Source organism: Magallana gigas, chromosome 2, assembly GCF_963853765.1.
Source record: "Magallana gigas chromosome 2, xbMagGiga1.1, whole genome shotgun sequence".
Taxonomy (NCBI): domain Eukaryota; kingdom Metazoa; phylum Mollusca; class Bivalvia; order Ostreida; family Ostreidae; genus Magallana; species Magallana gigas.
This window is the reverse complement of record NC_088854.1, coordinates 47,845,921-47,866,962: the sequence shown is the minus strand read 5'-3', so window position 1 is coordinate 47,866,962 and position 21,042 is coordinate 47,845,921. Positions and strand designations below refer to the sequence as shown.

Sequence of the window (21,042 nt, the reverse complement as noted above, 5' to 3'; positions counted from 1 at the left end):
TAAATTAGTCTTCTGAATTGATAGCTGAATTAAATTTTAATTATATGTGGTAGGTGTTTATAATACAGTAGTGGTTTTAGATTGCTCACATTATTGTAACACATTTGTCTGTTTTGTCGGGGACAGCGGAAACAAGCTAATAAATAGGAGGTCCATTTCCTTCCGTTGTATTAATGGCGCGAAAAAAGGGTCACCGCGAGAGTCTGATGGATGATCCTATCTTAAAAGGAAAATGGTTAAGCTTCTGACGTAAATTAAATCGAAGCCTAAAATCGATAATGATTATCTTTTCGATGTATCAATATTACACCTTTATATATTCCGTTCATAGCTACCACACAATGCATCCTTAAACAGAAGAGAAATAAAATGAGGTTTTGGTTTCGTCTCTTGTGACATTATACGAAGAGGGAAATTTGTTTTTGCATATTTTTTTGTCTTAAGCGAAGATATTATGAATGCTACTACGCTTTTTGTGTACTTGCACGCTATATAAAGTAAAGGCTTGCGTCAAATTACTTTAATGGCAGAGTTAATGCTTGACTGTTGACATGGCACCAGCGATTGAGTCAGATAAAGCTGAAAGGTGAATTTTGAATACAGGAGTGTTTTGCTGAAAAAAAATCCTAGCGTTAGCTATTGATATTTGCAGAGAGAGAGAGAGCGAGACAGACAGACAGACAGACAGAGAGAGAGAGAGAGAGAGAGAGAGAGAAAGAGCGTTGCTAATAATGTATAGTGTGACAGGAATCAGGAATCAACTCAAATTGCCACAATGACAATCCTTGGACAAAAATATTATGTGTTTTTAAAGATGAAGCATGGATAAAAATACATGCACCTCATCTGCATATAAAGTCAACATCAATTATTCGGCCGAACATTTCGTGGGTGTTCTGTCATTTGTGTGAGTATTCTACGAAAACACGACAACAATGGGATACAAAGAGGGATGCATGATATGAATTTTGAGATACCATACCATACCATACCATACTATACTATACTATACTATACTATACTATATCATACTATACTATACTATATCATACTATACTATACTATATCATACTATACTATACTATACTATACTAGATCATACTAAGCTTTACTTTACTACCTATACTTTTCTAGCCTATTCTAATCTTTACTGTATTATACAATAAACCTTACCACACTACACAACTATAACGTATATAACATAACAAACTATATACTAAACTATATACTAGTACCATACTATATACTATGCTATAATATATTATACTGTACTGTACTATATTACACTATACTGGTACTATACTATACTGGTACTATACTATACTATTACTATACTATACCAGTACTATACTATACTATACTATACTATACTATGGTCTAAACGAATGGATTTTGTCATTGGCTTTTTAAGCTTAAAATTAAGAAAACAACGGTAATATGTAACCTTTTCAAGCAATGAATTAAGATTGAACCTAAGAGAAGTTTAACTATTCCTAAAACATATAAACACCGGCAATAGGTTACCCAATAGTCACAAGTAACCTTAAAAACTACAAGTTCACTATATGGCTGTATTTTTCACCCCCACCACCCCAAAAAATCCTGAACCCCTGCCCCGTGAATTTCACAATTTAAGAGGACATTGTAGACGTAAACAATACATTTTGTTTATCTCATACGACTGTAAAAGTACATCAACAAATATTATACAATGTTATAACCGTGGCCATATTGGAAATACCTAAGAGCCTAAACCCCTTACAATTTAAGTAGGTGGCTCCATGGACACCATAGCCATATAATATATCTGGGAGTAAAAAAGATTTTCGAAGATTTAATAAATGTTCACTAAATGGCCATATTGGCACCGCCCTTGGGCCTGAATCCCCGGTCAAGAGACTATGGATTTCACAATTACGGTAGAGGACTTCATGGACATAATAACCATGTATTTATTTTTTTTTCAAATATCTATGGGAGTAACAAGAAAATTTTTTCATATTTGGTCTCATATTTAGCCCCATCCATGAGGCCTCGGCGGTGGTAAAGTCATTTTATCATAATTTTGATTCCTCTCATACCAGAGATGCTCGAACCAATCAAATGGTAACAATTTTTTTCAAGAAGTTCAAAATGTAAAATTGTTAATGCACGTCAAAGACCGATTGCAGTAGGTCACCTGAGTGACTCAGACTCAGGTGACCTAAAGACCATGGAGCACAAACTGAAAGTGTGTCTCACCTGTCTATGGAATAAAATGAAAACAGTATATGGAGAAAAACGGGACATATATACTATATTATAAATAATTGATCAGCATGCCCCTAGGGCGACACTACTCGCCGATGTTCATTCGTTACTATGCTATGTAGCAGCTCTCCGAATATTATCACAATACAAACCATATTTGTACAATAATATAAACCATAGCAGTCAATAGAACAGAGTACCGGGGTATTTTCACGAGGTGCAGGGAACATTTGCCCGTGGCCACCAACCGTGGGCAATAGAGCACAGTGAGCTGTTCCCTGCATCAAGGGAAAAACCTTCTGGTATATTGACTGCTCAATAAAATGTGTATTGGAATGCGAGTATGTCTGTGGAATTTGTGGTTTGGATCCAATCAAATTTAATTTTACTTGGATATTAACCATAATTGTTCATTTTCAATCATACCTGTTATCAACTTGTATCAGAAACTTTGCAAAAGAATTAAAGCCAACTTGTTTAAAGAGACAATAATTAAAGTTAAAATTCCTGTTAAAATATTTGGGAGGCAGCACTATACGTGGTGAGTACAAACAATTTCTATCCCTCCCTCCCTTGATAAAGTATCAGTGCCAAAGTGTCAAGCAAAGGTGATAAAACACAGCCAAATTGTAAAGTAAAACTCTTACACCACATCACTGCATTTCCCACTCATTTTTAGATGTTTGTATGAGGTGACAACGTTTTCAAACCCCCAAAGAGCTTGGTGACTTGATTTTATCCTATTTCTGAACATTAACTTTGCGAGGATTTGGGCCATGAGCCAAAATATTACTACACCATGTCACAAAACAATCAATGGTTGTCTAGACATTAGGTTTAATTACCTGTCAATTATTTTTCAGTTCTGACAAAAAAATGATGACAGTTCAATCACAGTTTACTGTTGCTATATTTTAGGTACATGCAAACCTGATGAGACTTTAATTACGATCGCCAGTCATACCCATGCATTAATCAAATCATCCGTATGTCAAACCATGAAGACACTGTGTTTAGAAATTTTAAAAGCATCTCTGAAATGTCGTGAAGTCTAAGTCTATATAAATTATTCTTTATTATGTTAGAAAACATCTGTAATGTTTGCATTTACCAACTTCATGACGGAAAATAGACATCCTTGAATTTTTTTTTTCAATCTTATAAAATATATAGGAGAAGTTCTCCAATCATACATATACATTTATCTATTCTATTCTATTTTTTCTGTAACTGACTGACATTTTTTTTATCCTTAATTATATAGCATGGTAGGCACATGATTTGGCTAATTTTCCCAGATTCTCTGTCCAAAATTTACAAAGATATAAATACATTGTCCCACAGTTTGGAAATTAAACAATTGTTCTCCATCTAGAGGGCTGGATGGCCGTGGCTATTTTTAGAATGTATCAACCCTTTTTTATAAAGGAGCATAATGATGTAGGAAAATATTCAAATTTTAAACCTAACTTATAACCAATAGTAATTTTTCTACACAAAAAAATAATTCATTGCGAAAGAAATCACATTTAAATTTAAGGTAGTTCTGACTGTAAATTTGTTGAGCCTCCTTAAGATGACTGTGGACTGATGCTGGTACAGACAACAAAGACGGAGCTTCTGTTGATTAGCTTGTATTTGGTAACAGTAACATACTACAGCCATCGGCCGGATGTGTGGGTTCATACAAAGAATACATCTAATCACATCCTAAACCATATGTACAAAGGGAGAGAAATCAGTAAAAATTTAAACATAAATATATGCCATTGCATTGATATAGGTTATAAAGTGTTTACATTTGTGGATTTTTCAGAACATAAAATAAAATACAGTTTACTTTAATGGACAATTTCTTTCAGAAAAAAAGAATCTTATTCATTGATTCAATTAACTTCCAAAATGAAAACCAACTTCATCATTTCTGATATTACATATCAAAGAATAATCAACTTACATAATGTCGAACACATACATGTATACTAAAATAAATATCATTCCAGATCATCAAATCAAGGAGCATCAGGATGATTTAGAAAATAAATAAAAAGGGTTAGAAAGAGGTCATTGCATTTCTTAAAAATCTTAGCAAAACCTTACGATGATAAATAGGGAGATTGTACTTCACAGACCTAACCACTTCAATACAGGAAAGTGTGTTACTTTTATTTTTTCTGTAAAATAGTTAATGTTCAATTTTTCAATGACTTTGCTGAACATTTCAACAGTTTCAGATTTCAAAAATTTCTGTAAATTTATTTTAATTGTTTGAAATTGACTTCACAACAAGTTATGGTAACAATTTGATAGCTTTGTATTTAATGTTGTGCTAGGTCTTGATAAAGGTTTCACTGTAAATATCATCTACAGAAATCTCATGGGCTGAATCTTTGTATCGGTGTCCATTTGGTGATGTAGATTGTCTTCTATACATCTCATTCCCTGGCCTGTATGGAAGGTGAAAGGTTGTATATCACAGAATCTCTGTCTCAATATCCATGTGGTGACTTAGATTTGTCTGCAACACAAAATCATATGATCAATAAATGAAATTTAAAATACAAGCATATTATGAAACAATGGGAAAGCATCATAACATTTTATTAAGAAGCCTTGAAATTGAACACATTTCTACAAGGTCACAATAGAATGCAGTGCAAATATTGTCAATGAATGAAAGTGCCACTACAGTGTACATATTGTTTGCTCAGCAAATATGAATGCTAAAAAGTCTGTATCAGATCAATTTTTAAAGTTTCAGTCCAAAATTTTACATTCCAAACAAATAATGAATCAGTCTTCATTCTATATAAAAGTAAACCCCCAAAATAAAAATAAAAATTTGACAATCCACAAAAATTAGCAACTAAGTATACAAACGATTCCACAGTAAGTGACAAAGGAGGTATTAGCCGTGAGAATGAACTGACTGCGGCGGTAGATAGTATTAGATTACCTGCTGAGTACTGACTTCCTGTGTAAGGGTGGTGTAGTAGAGAGCTGCTAGTATAGGGGGGATACAGCCCTGTAACACCGCCAGAAAAAAAGCAAAGCGTGGGTTAGACATTATACAGCAACAAACACTTCCTAATGCTCAATATGGCTCTACAGTCTCTGGCTGAAGGCTAAAGGCAAGTGTCTGAATACAGTTTGGTGGTTAGAATTGTACATAAAGAAGATCTAGAATGCAGTAATGATAGCTGAAATGCTTTTAAAATAGGATGCAATAGAATCATCTGGTTAATTATCAAGTAAAGTAATGGAGTGTAGGGAAAGATATTTATCATTCAAGAGTTTTTAGTTCAGAAATTTACTAATGCAAGAATGTTTAGTTGATGAAAAAATCCACGCATATTTTTTTTTTTTTACTGATGATAACAATTACAACTAAATGTATCAAAACTTCTTAGTCAATTTAACTGCATTTTTCTACATAGATCTTCAAAAACTTTACAGCCTACTTAATGGCTGAACAGGTGCTATTATGGTTCAACAAATACAAAAATACAGGTATATACATGTACTGACATATTCATAAGTGATAACTGATCAGAAAGCTGTGCAGTCACATAACACAAAGTTCTACATAGAAAACGCAATGTTAAAATTTCCAAATATGCTATCAGTATTAGATTGTGCATTAGCTACATGTATGAAACATAACACAAGTGATTATATACACTTCACTCTGGTGGTCAATTACGCACCTGGCTGAGGTTGTCTTCCCTGAAGGAGTGGGTTCTGCATCCCTGGCAGTAAGGGGCTGGTTGGGGGGTACATGCCTGTAAACATATTCACACATCATAAGTATAACTTGTTTGTAGACAATATGCATAAACAGCCAAATATATCAATTGACTTCACATTTTGTGAACAATAAATATTGTAATACGCCTACAATAACAATATTTGAGTAAAAAAGATAATTCCATGAATTGAAATTTCATAAAGCAAGTGAGAAATTGACCTTATTCTCAAAGAGTAAGTAAGTAGATCCTTCTACCAAATCTAGCTCTCGACATAGTCATTGCAATCAGTAATTCAATTTTATGAACACTTGGTCAATCCACAAACACAATAAATTGTTAATTTACATACAAATGTATCTGTTTAATTTTTACATCACCTGGAGAAACAACTGAGGGAGGATGAATACTTGGAGAAGCCGGCGAATCTCTGGTGAAGTTTGACAGTTTCAGGGTCTGGTAACCAGGGGCGGGGTTAGACAGGGAGGGACTAATCATTCCGGGGGCTGTATTGGACAACAAGGAGGCCACACTCCAGGTCTGGGGGGACAACGTTGCCTGGGGCGAGGATTTGTACAGAGACGAGGGTGACACAGACTTTCCCTGGTAGCTTGTAGGCGAGATCTGTTTGACTTGGGAATGTGATGAAGATGAATTAGACATCATCTGCTGGATCAGTTCAGCAGTTTTACTGTCCATTTTAGGAATTGGATTACTTGAAGACATTGAACTTTGACCCATTGGCCTCTGACCTTGCATAGGTGATGTCCTAGACTCATGAACTACTTTCACTTGTGGTGCTTTCTGTCCCACATGAGTACTTGCAGGTGCTTTTTGTACTAGATGAGCACTAGCAGGTGCTTTTTGTACTACATGAGTACTAGCAGGTGCTTTTTGTACTACATGAGTACTAGCAGGTGCCTGAATAACTCGTGTCACAGTCGGAGTGTTGTACAGGGACTGAGCTGGTCGACTGTTGGATAAAGACGTAGGATACAACATAGAAGCTCTTGTTTTGTCACTTTTTGAATCTATTGTTGACACTTTAATTGTTCCGCTAGCACCATGGATTAGACTGCTAGAAGTGTTCGGTTTGTTAGAGTGAGCGGGAGGAAGCTGTACTCCACTCTCCATCAAGAACTTCCTGTACACCTCGTCACTGATCGACGTTCGTTTGGCAGATGGCGACGTCTGAGAGGGTAAGTTGGACTGAGGTTTGCTTTGATGAGCTGGAGGTGCCACGGATTTCACTACCTCTGGTTTGGCTGTGGCCTGATGCGAGTAAGTGGGAGTCTCTGGTTTAGCCTGATGGGCAGCAACAGACTGGAGCCTATTCAGAAGCTGCTGCTGCGTGTATGATTTTGTCTCCAATGTTAAATCTTTCTTTTTGGGACTAATTTCCTGAGGTTTTGCTGCTTCTTCTGTTAACTGCTTCTGTATCATAGAAGAAGCAAAGGTTTGAAACTGTTCTATGAACGATTTGGCGCTAGCACTGGGTGGATCCTCTTTCTTCTTGTTGTCTGTCATGCGTGAAGTTAGCGAAGCTCTGATAATATCGTTGACCTCGTGCCCCCACGATTTGTCAATATATTTCTGAGACGCTGCTGAAGACGCTAGCAAAGACAGACCTAAAGCCTCGGACACCTTGACTTCACCAAGCTTGGACCCAGATCCGGACTGCTGGGAAACACTCGGCTTGGAGGGCTGTTTCCCTGCATAATTGTGGACAGCGAGAGGGTCAGATTTGACCGGTTGACGGGGCGTCACCACCTTGTCCTTGCTGACGATGTCCTCAGCTGGGGGACGTACTGGGGAGGATCCGGGGACAAACTTGGGCACGGAGGAGGAGGACTGGGAGTTCTGAGTGGAGTTCATTCCGCCAGGGGTGGTTTTGTTGATTATCAAGTTTGTCTGTTTCTTCACTTTTTGTCTGAAAATTCGAAATTGAATTAACTTTAATAGCATTTTGGATAGATAAATGTTTTATACACAGAAAATAGTTCATAGGCTTGATAGAAATTACATGTACTTTAACATTTTAAGCTGTAGTAATTATGTTCTTTATTTTACTGTTGTTTATAATATGTCTCAGTATCTTGACTTAATGTTAACATAGTGACACTTGTAAATTTCATTTTGAATTTTTTGTCTTCTTACACATATAGTGCAAGACTGTTATATACCAGATAAACTTGGAATTATTGGGGGAAACTTTTTATTACTTACACAGTTGTCCATTGGGAGTGAACCGATCTGCTTTCCTTAATCAGATTTCTGAAATGAAAAAGCCACAAGTTATCAAGAGAAGCCACATAAAACACCGTTTCTTACAAGTCACTTGTTAAAGTTACTCCTGCAATATACAGCATTGGCTGACAGCCTTGCCTGGTTTGCATCCACCCCTTGGGCCATAGAGGCTTGATGTCTTTATCCAGGAACTGTTTTAGGAACTCATCTGCTGACTGGGTCTTTGTCTTCATCAGATCAAAATTCTTCATCTTGATACGCACGATGTCGCACAGTAAGGACCTACAACGGATGCCAGTGTTATCACTACGAATGTTTGTCTCTTTTATACAGACATTTTACAAAACTTTCTAAACAGTTTAATCAGAAAATGGTGATAAAATTTTAAAGTTTGTGGTGAAAGTGCCATAACTCTGTAATAAATATGCAATGAAAATGTTGACGCCATTACTTTTTTGAAACATTTGGTGATTCCCTGTCACAGTGTATCATAGTGAAGGCTATTTATTGGAAGTAAACTACATGGACGAATATTTGCAAACTGTGTTATTCGTAGTTCAGTATGGGTGCCTCTGTTTAAAAATGATTGTGTTGATATTTCTAAACATCAGTCGTCATCGTATTTGCAAATATTCTTAAAATCCTTTGACATCAATAAAATTTTATAACCTGACACTCTCCGTCCAAATGAATTTTCTCCTGGGCCCCTTGGGAGCCCCTCTTTTGCTGCCCTCGTTGGTTTTCTCCTCGTCGCTGTCCTCTGTGTCATTCACCCCCTCCTTGGGCCCCTGCTCATCCTTACTGCCCTTCTCTTCCTTTTGTCTGATGAAACAATCAAAGAATAACATAAGTCTCCATCTAACTAAAGTATCAGTAAGGTGAGATGTGACAAAAATATTTTGAAAATAATTGATAAGTTAAAATCTAGTCCCTTAGTTTCATTTACTTACATATTCTACTTTAAAAAGGTGATAAAGTTAATGAAAAATCATAAAACCTTTATGAAAGATTTTTATTATTCTATTATTAAAGGATGGTAAAAAGAACCAACACTTTTGAGATAAATAATATGTGTACCAGAATATGTGAAATGCATGACAAGCAACAAGAACATTCTCACAGTTTGGTTCATATCAAAAATATCAAATTTTGTCTAAACATAAAATGTTCAAGTTTAAATTATGATATTTGTATTGTGGTTTTTTAACAATAAAGGAAAGAGGAGTGTGATTAAACTGAGTGCAGTTTTAATGCATAGATTACAAACTTACTTTTGCAGGAATGCCTGATATTCCTGATCATGTCTTGCTTGCAGTGCAGGCATCATTCCATTTATTGCTGAAAAACCCAAAAAAGTGCCCAAATAAAAATGAGCATTTACATCAACCATGTCAAAATTCCTTTACAAAATAATTCTAAGACCAGACATTTTAGGAATTTTCTACAAGATTTTTTTTAGGGAAACTCCATTCTTAAAACTAGATTTACTGTACAATCATGTGATTAACATCACACCATGATTGGAACCCATTTTTTTTTCCTTTGGAAACAAACCTGACACTTGAGATGGTAACTGACCTTCTCTGAGTTTTTGAATAGGTTCCTTGAGTTGGTCATCCTGCAGGGATTGCTGCAATTTTTTGGCCCGTTTTAACAGAGTGTCTTTAGAGCAAGGCAAGAAGGCCGCCAGATGACTGTAGATACTGGACCGCTGCCCACAGCTCCCCCAGAGGCGGGAACCTGTCTCCACACTGCGGAGGAAATAATTGATTACAATGTATGATATATAGTTGTATACAGAGATCTCTCAGTGTAAATGTGTGGGTGTACATCAAAACAAACATTGTATCATTTCATTAACAATTACTTACTTTATTAACTATTTTGTTGAAATATTGTACATGTATGTGCCCCCCCCTTATTTCCAGAATTGGTGAATAAATAAATATCATAAAAAGTACATATATACATGTACAAAATTCGCTCTGATTATAAAACATGTAAGGGAGTTTGTGAAAACAACCACAGGAAGTTGCTACTTACTCCAATAACATACTGTTGACTTCCTTTGTAAAAAATTTACATTTTCCATCTTGGGAGGTTTTAGCTGCCTGAAATAAACATAACACTGCCAAATATTTCACATTCATTCCCTGTCAATTAATATGCATCATCACAAAAAGCACTTAATAATGGGGGTCAACTTATCATTAATTTAGAAATATAAATTTTTTTAATCTATTGATATCCTTCCAAATTCTCTTACCTTTTAAAGTTTTTGTATTGAATTTAAATGTCTAAATCTTGTTACCTTTTTGAGTTTCAGTATGGTTTCTTCCAGGTCTTTGGGCATATTTTGGGGAAGCTTAGGAGCGGATGCCTCATCCATCACCTTCCCTTCCTTGCTGTTGGAGTCGTCTTTGAATCCGAGAGGATTATCAATCATAGACTCGATATTCTTATCCGAGTCCGCCATTGCGATGACCGAGTCTATGACGGCGTCGATCCTCTCGTCGTAGGTTTGAGCGTCCTGAGATGAATCATCATTGGAGGAGGGACTTATGAGGTCAAGGTCATGAGTGTTGCCATTGGTTTGGCTCATTGAGGTATTACTTTGCTGCTTTATAACGTCTGCTACTGGCGGTGATATCTTTTTCCTGGAACAAAAATCAGAGTTATTTACAATCATACAAACTTGAGTAGAATGTCTTCTTTGAAAGCATGATTTTAAAATACAATGTACTATTTTTTTTATATGTTAAAAACAAACTTACATACTTTTCTGCTGATAGATAACATCAAATTTCTTACAGTATATGTATTAAAACTAGCACTAGAACATTTGCTCGTTGTTAAATATCTATGTAATGCACGTATTCAAGATGAACAAATTTATCAGGACATATTAGACTATGGTTATTTTGTGGTGTTCTGGAGATTATAAACTATGAAGTGCACAAAACTTGATCCTAACTTTTTCTGCTGTTGCTTGTCTTTATCTGTAGGCATCTTTGGTTTCTTGAACGACTTCTCTGCTTCTCCATTCAACAGATTCCTCTTCTTCTCCATCGTAACATCTCCCATCTTTAATTTCCTCTTCTGTAGTATAAACAAAGAACCATATTGATTGGTATTGATTCTTCATTTGTTTAATGAAAGCATTTAGTAGACACAAGCTGACATTTATTATAACCAATGATTTAATTATTTTGTTTCAAACACATTAGTGATATCAAATTGCAGAATTTTTTTATTTTTTTTTTATTTCGGTAGGATGTGTTTATAGACTAACCTTTTTCTTCCTGTGTTCTTCATTTTCTGATTCAGAGTCAGATGCAATTACCTGAAACAATCACCAATTAATTAATGCTATGATATAAATACTCATATAAATAACTCCAAATCAGAGTTATTATGTAGAAAATGGAAAAAAGGAGGGTTTATAACTTACCCTCTTCTTTTTCTTCTTCTTCAGGAAGATGAACTCATCTCCCGAATCATCAGATATGTCCTTGAAGTCGAGTTTCCCTGAGTTGATGTAAAAGCCTCCAAGCTTTGTGGTCAGACAAAGAGGCACAACCTCATCATACTGTAACATCAAGTGTAATCCTCAAATCAGATCATTGAATACATTTAATTTAAGCAAAGGAAAATAAAAAATATCTGATTTATTGGTTAAGAAGCTATAACCATGATACTCCTTTTTTTTTTTTTAATAAACATTAAAATGACTGTTCATTTTATCTTTCACAATCTTGATGTCTTATAGGTTAAAGCATCATTAACTGACTTGCAAGCCACAATATATAAAACCTGTCGTTTTTTTACCTTTTCAATTTTTATCTTTCTAAAAATCATTTAACTGGATTTTATTGTCAAATATCTTACAATTTCAAAATTTTATTAGGGTGATTATATTTTTGAATATGATGTTCTTTCATCCTCATTATTCATTAATATCTCAAATTGTCCCATACCACCGTCACTGAATTCTATGAACAATATTGTTAGGATTATAATACAGACCGCCTCTGAGTTATCTATGAAGGGGTCCTCTTGATCATATCCATCCCCCAGATCCACAAGATCTGTGATCCTCCCCGCTCTACTCTTCCCCTTCTTTCCTGGCTTTGGTGCCTGCAATTTGAAACAAATCACATCTCAAAACGGATAAATTCTAATCTAAAGAAATGATTGTGTTAGTTTTTAAAAGTAGTACAGTGCTTTTCTTTTTAATTGAGGCAGTGTGACTTGCCAACTTCATACACTGGCAATTGAGTCATATATTGATACATAGTTATATTCATTCTAGTTTCTATAGTTTTAATTTAGTTAGTTGGGGTCCTATTCAATATTCACATTTATTTCTAAAGGGCTGCATTTTCATCTTAACCTGAAAGTATTCTCAAATTATGGAGACAACAACAAAAATTAATTACCCTAGGAAAATTGAATGGATTGATAGTGCAAACACAATGACATATTGCACACATGGTTAGGGATAAAGATTAAGGTCACTGATGTTGACATCTGGGCACATTCAATTTGAAGAATGCAGGGCATGTTATAAAGTTAATTAAACTGATTTGTTCTTTTTCCATCTGTTGTACATTGTGTTATCATTAACTTTTTTTTTAAGAGTCCTTTTCTTTTATGTTATTAAATTAAAAAATGCATGTCGTTTCTTCTGGCATTAAAAATCACAGGGGGCGAGTGTAGGTTCAATTGAGAAAAAAATCTGTCATAATATTGCAAGGGGATGGGTCAAATTTCTAACTTAAATTTGGTGTGGTAAAATCACTGTGCTCTAATTAACCAATCACATATTCATGTTAAAAACTAAAATATTAATTCACAAAGACATGAAAAATTAAAGAAATATGGTTAATACTAATGACTATTAGTACATATTTTATATTCTATTTATACCAAACACCGGTAAACTGATTATAATATCTATCATGAACAACAAAAAATGAGTTTCATTTTTAGAAAACCTAGACCAATTTACACCCTCTTTAGCCTTAACCACATGTAATTTAATCCTTGGAAATCACAAAATAGAATTTATCTATCATTACAGCCATTCTCCAGAAATGGTTCCATATATGGGATAGCTTTACATGAAAAATAAACTTTTGATTTTTGTGTTTTAATTGTAATAATATTGAAGTACAACCATTCGATGATATAAATATGAAATTTGACCCACGAGAATTTCTTCGTTCACCAAATATTTGATTTTGAAGACAGTCATAAATATTCTGTTACGGAAGTCAGAAGTGAATTAATGCAAGTAAGCATCGGCCTATACAATAACAGTAAACACACTTAGCACTATTGTTTGATAATATACTGAATACCAATTTTATATTTGACAGATTCGTGAAGAGTTTTACTTTAAGGGTTACATAATTTTAAAAATAGTCAAATTTTAAAAAAATCTTCATTTTCAACAATAAAAAACACAAAAATGCATCAACTTTCATTCAAATTTAATTACAAACTAGGAACAATTTCATATGTTCAATGAATTTAAATATCAACAATGAAACAACAGAACATTTATACAGAGAAGTTGAGGGATTCTACATCGCAAATTGATGACAAAGGGATCTTAAAAGATAATGACCAAAAGTTACGGAAGTCAGCAGGTGAACATTTTTATACAGCATATTTCAAATACATTTTACAATCAAATATCAGAAAATAATCAAATGCATGTTATTCGTTGTAGAAACTACGAATTATTTATTACATTTTGAACTTAATATGCACATTTCTTTCTGTTTCTTGCCATTAATTAATTTGTAATCGACATCAATATATATTTTTAAATTCTGACTTATGAAATGCCATTCAAATAGAAAATTACCTAATTGTACTAAATTAAATGTTTTGATTGATGTACCCAACACAATTACCATATATTAAAAGACAACAATATATTACATTAGTTCTTTTTTTTTAAATTGAAAGCTTTGATATGTTTGTTACGGATGTCAGAGAGAATCGGTTCACAAATATTTATCCTATGGTGTTTTACGATACTCATGAAATTTATTGCTTATAGCTTCCTCAACTTCTTTTTCAATTCGGAAAAATCTGGACGTCTTCCCAACAGGATTTGGGGGGCTTATCTCCATTAAAATATGGGTTGACTGGATCCATATCTCATCCTTTTCTGATGGCCACTTATATGTATCTCCATATTTGCCCGCTTTGGTCATAAAGTTTATTTGAACCTCTTGCTCTTCTTCATCCACCTCTGTAACCTTTCCAATATACCATTCGCGGGCATACACAGCAGCAACAAAAACCCCAATTTCTGGAATTGAGCATACAGGTTCATTTGCTTGAACCGGTTTTGTGGTCTCTGTTTCCTTCGCCTTTGAAGTGTTTTCAGGATGTTCACTATCTTGCTCATTTACCGGCTTGATTAACCTGTTGACCTTCCAACCGTGACAGCCGTTTAGGACATCTTTGATGCATGTTGAGCAATAGCAAGATGTGTCTCTTACTGCAATGCTCACTGAATCAACTGGCACAACAGCATGCAGTTTAAAAGTACCTGAAACAGCTTGACATTTTTGTTTGCTCTCAAGGATGGTTTTTGCTTCATCATAGTCTTGTTGACTGTAATAAGTGAACTTCACCTTGCTTCCACTTTCCTTGGTTGTCCAATTGTAGAAATCCTTACCATCTTGGATTGTGGCTTTTCCTTGTTTGATGGCCATATCAGCAGCTCGTTTAACACTAGCTCCTAACCCATCGCAGGGTCCCTTACCGTGGCCACTTTCCAGATAGTTCCACTGCGCCTGCATTCCAAAATCGGTTTCATGGTCAACAAGAACTTGAAAAATTGTTTTGTTGCGATATTGACTCGTTGGTGAATCTGTTAGGTAGTGTATTTTCTTGGTGACAGGGTAATCTTCCTTGATAATTGGAATTATCTTTTTCAGAATGGCATAAACAGCTGTTGCATTGTGAGAAATTACATCTGACACAGCTACATAGCTTTGCAAGTTTCTTGGGGCTCTGTCTCCTGGAAAGTATGCAACCATAGTGTGAAGACTCACCATGCTTGCGTTCCAATATGCACTTTGAACTTCCTCCATTGAAGCACAAGTGTAATTTTCGGCAAAATCCATCCATAGTAATATTTCTCCCGCTGGAAGATTTTCTCTAAGGCGTCTAATTTCACGATACTGTGATTGTACTCTTTGCACATGACACCTGAATAATTGTAAATCTTTTAGCAGTTGCTCCACAAAGGTGTGTTTTGGCATTCTTTCTTCAACTTCTTTCCAACGATATTTATCACCATCATTAACTTTCTTCCACTGTTTGAAAGCAACTTCATCTCCAAGTTTTCCCTTTAACTCCTCTTTTAGTTTTTCATCTGTTTCATACTGTTTTATGAAAACATCTGGCATCTTAGAACATACTACACCATGTGGTAACAAGCTCTTGATTTTCAGGGCCATGTTTTGATGTGTAGAGCAAAGACATGTTCTGCGGGATGAAAAACAGGCTAACAATACATGAGATGGTCTCATCTTACAAAAGCAACTGCGGCTGATTTTTAATTCTGGATTTTCAATCTTAAATTTCTCGTGCAGATTGTGCAAATAATCTGAAAGTACCACTTTCTGTTTTGATTCTTTTACATCTTTTTTTCCTGGGAGTGTAGTACAGTTATCTTCTCTCTCCAAAAAATTGGTTACAACTTCTTGTAGTCGTTGCTTCATCGTGTTGCACTTTCTTTTGCTTCCTACTGATCTAATTTTCTTTCTGCTGACCCCAAGTGACTTGCCCACATATGCAGCGCATCTGTATTTCTTCAAAATATCAAGTCTTATACGACCCAGGCAATTTCCTTTGGTATTCTTTTTCACTTTAACCAAAGGTTTAATAGCATCAATGAGCGAGTTAGCCATAATAAGTTTCTTTCTTACACCTTTATGTCTCGTTGGCGACAGACCTTCTGCCCTTAGCTCTTTTAAAGATTTTGAGCGTGGTGTTAAAGGTAGTGGTGTACGTTCAGATTCGCTGGTCTCGCAACTAACATCTGCAGAGTATGTGTTGTCTTCTGAACGGCATACAACTGAAGCAAACCTTTCACATCTTTTCTGAAATTTCTTTTTACCCTTTTCAAGTTCTTTATTCTTCTCCTTTAACCTCTCTATGTCTCTATAAGCCTTTCGCAATGCTCTCGAGTACCTCTTTTTAACTGCGGGTAACTTAACGACCAAGGGAGTTGATACTGCTAAAGGTCTGGACTTGCGTGTATGTCTCGCTTCATTGTTAGGATTGTTACTGTTAGAATTCCCTGCTGCCTCTTCCGCTTTCCTTTCCTTGCGTTTGTAATAGGACTTTCGTTCCCGCTCTCTGCCTGCCTTTCTTCTTTTTTTCAATTCCTTTTCACTCAACTCTGAAACACTTATGTAAGCTTTCCGTTTCCTCTCCCGCTCTTCTGCTAAAAATGCTTCCAAATTTTGACTCTTTCTTTTTTCTCTCCATTTCTTCTGCCTCTCTGCATTTGTCAATACCATTCTGTAAACGATGCAGTATTTTAATGCATATATAAGTATAGTTATGATATAAGTCAACTACAATAAGTCTGTTTTTCGCAAGGTAAGTAATATATTCCTACTAGTATAAGTTTTGGGTGTCAATACTTAAAAAACCTGACATCCGTAACAAGTAATATTTAGAATAACATTTGCATCAATAGAGTATTTAACACAGATTCTAATTCAGGGATACTACTATTTCGATATATATGCATATCAATACAACATTGAAAAGCCAAATAAATTGTGGTCACCTGATAATTTTTTTAAAAATATGTCTGATACACAAATATCAAATCAAATATTTTAAAAAACAATAAGCTTGATCCACTAATAAATCATTAGAATAAACTTTCGAAAGTATACAATGTATTAAATATGACCACTTTGAAGAATTTGAAACATAGGAATATATAACCAATAATAGAATATACAAAATAAGCACTGAAAGTAGAGGTGTCAAATCTGATTTTTTTTCCTGACATACGTAACGCTACAGCAAATTTCTAAAAATATTTCTAAATTATTAATCGTCTGAGGTGAAATGGGCTTTGTCTGCAACAGATGTATCTCTTGCAAATAAATATAAAGTAAAACAGATAATTCCACTCGTAGAAATTCATATATTTTTGATAGTTTAGCACACTGTTATCATACTTTCCTCAAAAATACACTTTGTATCAAATATTAATTGCTTCAGTTAAGAATTTCAAAGTTTCGTTACCTTCCAAACTCATGTTCCGCTTCGCTGAATAATCCAAATCATAATTAATGGAAAGCCGAGCCCGATATCATTGACTGAAAATACTGTTACGGATGTCACGCGTTACGCCGGTCAGGGATTTTAGTCATTTTCCTCTCTCTGTACTATGGTATTATCGTCATTTTTCTATATAAAATGATATTTAGCTCTGGAACACTGTGTTCTTCAAAAACATTACGAATATGTTTTTCAAATGTCATTAATCTAGTAGAAAATGGCGTTACGGAAGTCATGCTTTGAAATGCGTCAAACTCAATTTTCAAGTTCATAACCGATTATTTAAAAAAACACACGTATTTCCCACTGAAAAGGGTATTTATTTTTCTCTTGATATGCCTATAGCATTCAACTACGATACTATTCCTTGATATTGTTTTGAACATCATCGCTTACTTCTAAGTCGAACATGTGTTACGGAAATCAGGGCTGTTTTAGCGACAATAAATAAATCGGGAAGAAAAAGAAAAAGTGTTTTATTATCAATTGGTTTTTACTGACAAAACACGCTCTAAGATGCTGAAAGAAAAAAATTAATTCAAAATGTCAAATTCATCAACGATACGCAATTTAGTAATGTAGTAAAATTGAAATATTCACTGGCGACATGCTGAAATATGCATAAAACGATTTTTTATTGAAATATTTAGACTTAATCTGGCACTTCAAATGCATATTGTTTGGTATCAAAATTTGTAATTTTTACTGTAGATATCTTCTGAGAAAAAAATCAGTAACATACATGAACAAGTAAATAAAACTTTAATGATGAATGCTAGCGACAACAATATTTTATAATTGGAACCATTTCTGGAGAATGGCTGATTAAAGTTCTGATAAACAAAACAGATTTCATACCCGATTTTTATAGCTAAAAATAATGCTAGCTGTCCTTGAAACAAAATTCATACATAAAATAATAATAAATAAAACTAACAACTCTCTTTACATGTCACCCTTTCAAAATGAATTATATAAGAGATAATTTTTTTTTTTTTAAATTTTAAGAAATGCCAGTCGGTAGCTTTATATATATACATTAATTTGTCCATTTGTAATCGTCTAAAATAACTTACATATTTCTCTTCAAAACTTTTTGCCAAAGCAGCAAGTTTTTCATGGTCCTCGTCATCTCCAAACGGATCATCAGGGTTTGGCACATCACCATTAGGTGTCTTGGTTTCTCCCTTTAAAAATCATATGCAAAAAGTCTATGAATAATATCTATTAATTCCCAAGGTTTTCTTTTTGTCTTTAAATAGGTCATTCACTCACAGAAATAGATTAACATAATTCGTTCATAAAACAATCTTTATTTTCTGTGTATATCGACGTTTACTCTGACGAATACATCGCACTCTGTCATATTAACCCCGTAGTGAACCTCAAACTCACGTGCAAAACCCTAAATGTGCTTATTTCTTTTTTTACGTTCACGCATGCGCGTAAACGCGCAACCCCGCCCTGACCCGCACCCCCGCTTTTTACCCCAGCGCAGCGATAAGTTTAACGCGCCGCGCCGGTCGATTAAAGCCCCCGACTACCGTGTATTGGCGATAAGCGCACTCTACAATACACTAAACATCACGCACCGCTGCGCGCCGAGACCTGCTGATAATTTTTTTATCGACACAAAATCAATATCGTCTGGAACTCTATAGTTTTCTAAATTGTTACTTATATTGCATAACATACAACCATACATTTAGATAAAATCATTTTCGGCATAAGTCAGATCAATCGATAAAGACTTCATACATGTACTGCTGTACTTAACTATTTTTAGATTTAATGACCTACATACGACCCCCAATATGGTCCTCTCACTATTGTTCACAATATTAATGTTTTTAAAAACATAATCACTATTTACCTTCGTAAAATTTTCCCAAAGACAAAGATTACAAAATATTTCGAACCTCTCGAATTCTCTTTACAAACACATCGCCAATCTCTAGCAGTCGACAAAATGGGTTTACAATAGTTTTTAGAGCGCCTAGAGTTAATCTCTTTGTCATTTACATGGGAAAATAGATTATCAAGTCTAAATAAAGTTATTCAGGCAAAAATTCATCTTTCAGTTTTAACCAGAATTTCTTCGTCGGAGCATGCTTTCGGAATCATCCGAAACTCAAAACGGCTTATACTCAAACGCGTATGTAGCATTCACTGTAGCCTTGCAAAGCACGTACAGTTTACTATCAGGCACGATGGCAGTATATTAACCTTTGTGACCTTTGATTGCACATATTTGTGCAAGCTGAACATTATTCATCATGTCCAAACCATGAGCTAGACACTGAATCAAACTCTACTATATTTTCAAACCGTTTTGCACAAAACTAAACATAATGCATAAAGTGATGTGCTTGAGTTGGATAGGAGCATGGGTACTCTTTGTCAAGGGAAATCTAGTCACTCAAAATGGCGTTTTGTTGGCTGATTATTTTCTCTATGCAACTCAGTGTTATCTATGGCTTGTTCAGCCATTTTCCTCACATATGCCACTATAAAACATGTTGGAAGTCCAAAATTTGTATCAAAATTGAGGGATTCCCCATATTCAGGGTGTTACGAAAAGTGCAAAATAAAATTGGAAAAAGTGTATATTTCACATTGTTATTACAAAAAACTATCAAATAGATATTTATTTAGTGGTTTTTACATGCAAAATGACCTACCAACTCGTTCTTCACGAGATCTGTGTAGAAAAACTCTGGACATGTTGTATCAGTCGATGGCTTGAGGGTCAATTGTAGTCTCACAGTTTTCGAGTCCTTTTTCTTTGGTTTCGTCTCCTTCGCTTGAGTAACAGTTGTAAACGACAATCTTTTAGGTTCCGCCATTCCGTCCAAGCGAAGTCTCCATCTGTTTTTGTTTTACTTTCAAGTAAAATATTTTCATCCTCCAAACGGAGCTGACAAATATAGCGCCATTTTGTTGTATCGTGACGTCACGAGCTCATGACCTAGAGTTTAGTCGATTCTATTACTAAATGGTTTTTAAGGTATTCTGATTATTTATTTCTTTTTGGTATTTGATACTTTTCTCGATATATGTGTAAAAATTAATTCTTTTCAGTTAATCTGTTCAAAATTTATCGATTTTTACACAGATATAAAGGATCGACTGTAAAACGTATACATCGAGAATAACCAATACACCCCCACAAAAAATGGAACAGTCTTAAACCAAGAAAACCCCTTTCTATAATTAAACTGGATAGAAGGAAGGTTTTTCTTTCTATCCTATGAGGAATTTTGCATGCGATCATAATACATGCAAAAAGATGTTCTTTGAATGAAATGACAAGTATTTAATACAGGAATTTTTAATTATTTTGAAATGGGTTCGTTAAAATTAATATAGAAATGTTGAATAAAATAGTTTTGGGGAAAGTAACCCTCCAATTTTTTTCTTAGGTTCATCTGTTTGGACCAAGCTTATACTCTTATGAGATTGG

General features: G+C 34.7%; 2 protein-coding genes across 3 annotated transcripts; both read right to left on the bottom strand.

Moving 5' to 3' along the window:
* Window positions 1–3,868: 3,868 nt before the first annotated feature.
* On the bottom strand, window positions 3,869–20,546 carry LOC105329861 (ubinuclein-1). 2 transcript variants are annotated; one of them, XM_011431337.4, is made up of 17 exons: window positions 20,261–20,546; window positions 18,656–18,766; window positions 12,270–12,380; window positions 11,695–11,832; window positions 11,536–11,586; window positions 11,218–11,342; window positions 10,555–10,900; window positions 10,287–10,354; window positions 9,822–9,994; window positions 9,515–9,581; window positions 8,913–9,065; window positions 8,382–8,525; window positions 8,223–8,270; window positions 6,377–7,926; window positions 5,958–6,032; window positions 5,207–5,275; window positions 3,869–4,768 (listed from the first exon to the last, which is right to left on the bottom strand). In XM_011431337.4, the coding sequence occupies exons 1-17, from the start codon at window positions 20,423–20,425 to the stop codon at window positions 4,740–4,742; spliced, it is 3,423 nt and encodes a 1,140-aa protein (XP_011429639.3). In that variant the 5' UTR covers window positions 20,426–20,546; the 3' UTR covers window positions 3,869–4,739. The 2 variants fall into 2 exon arrangements, with proteins under 2 accessions (XP_011429639.3, XP_011429640.3); XM_011431338.4 differs by lacking the exon at window positions 5,207–5,275.
* Window positions 13,349–17,085, bottom strand: LOC136273078 (uncharacterized). Its single transcript, XM_066076925.1, has one exon. The coding sequence runs from the start codon at window positions 16,796–16,798 to the stop codon at window positions 14,276–14,278; it is 2,523 nt and encodes an 840-aa protein (XP_065932997.1). The 5' UTR covers window positions 16,799–17,085; the 3' UTR covers window positions 13,349–14,275.
* Window positions 20,547–21,042: the final 496 nt, after the last annotated feature.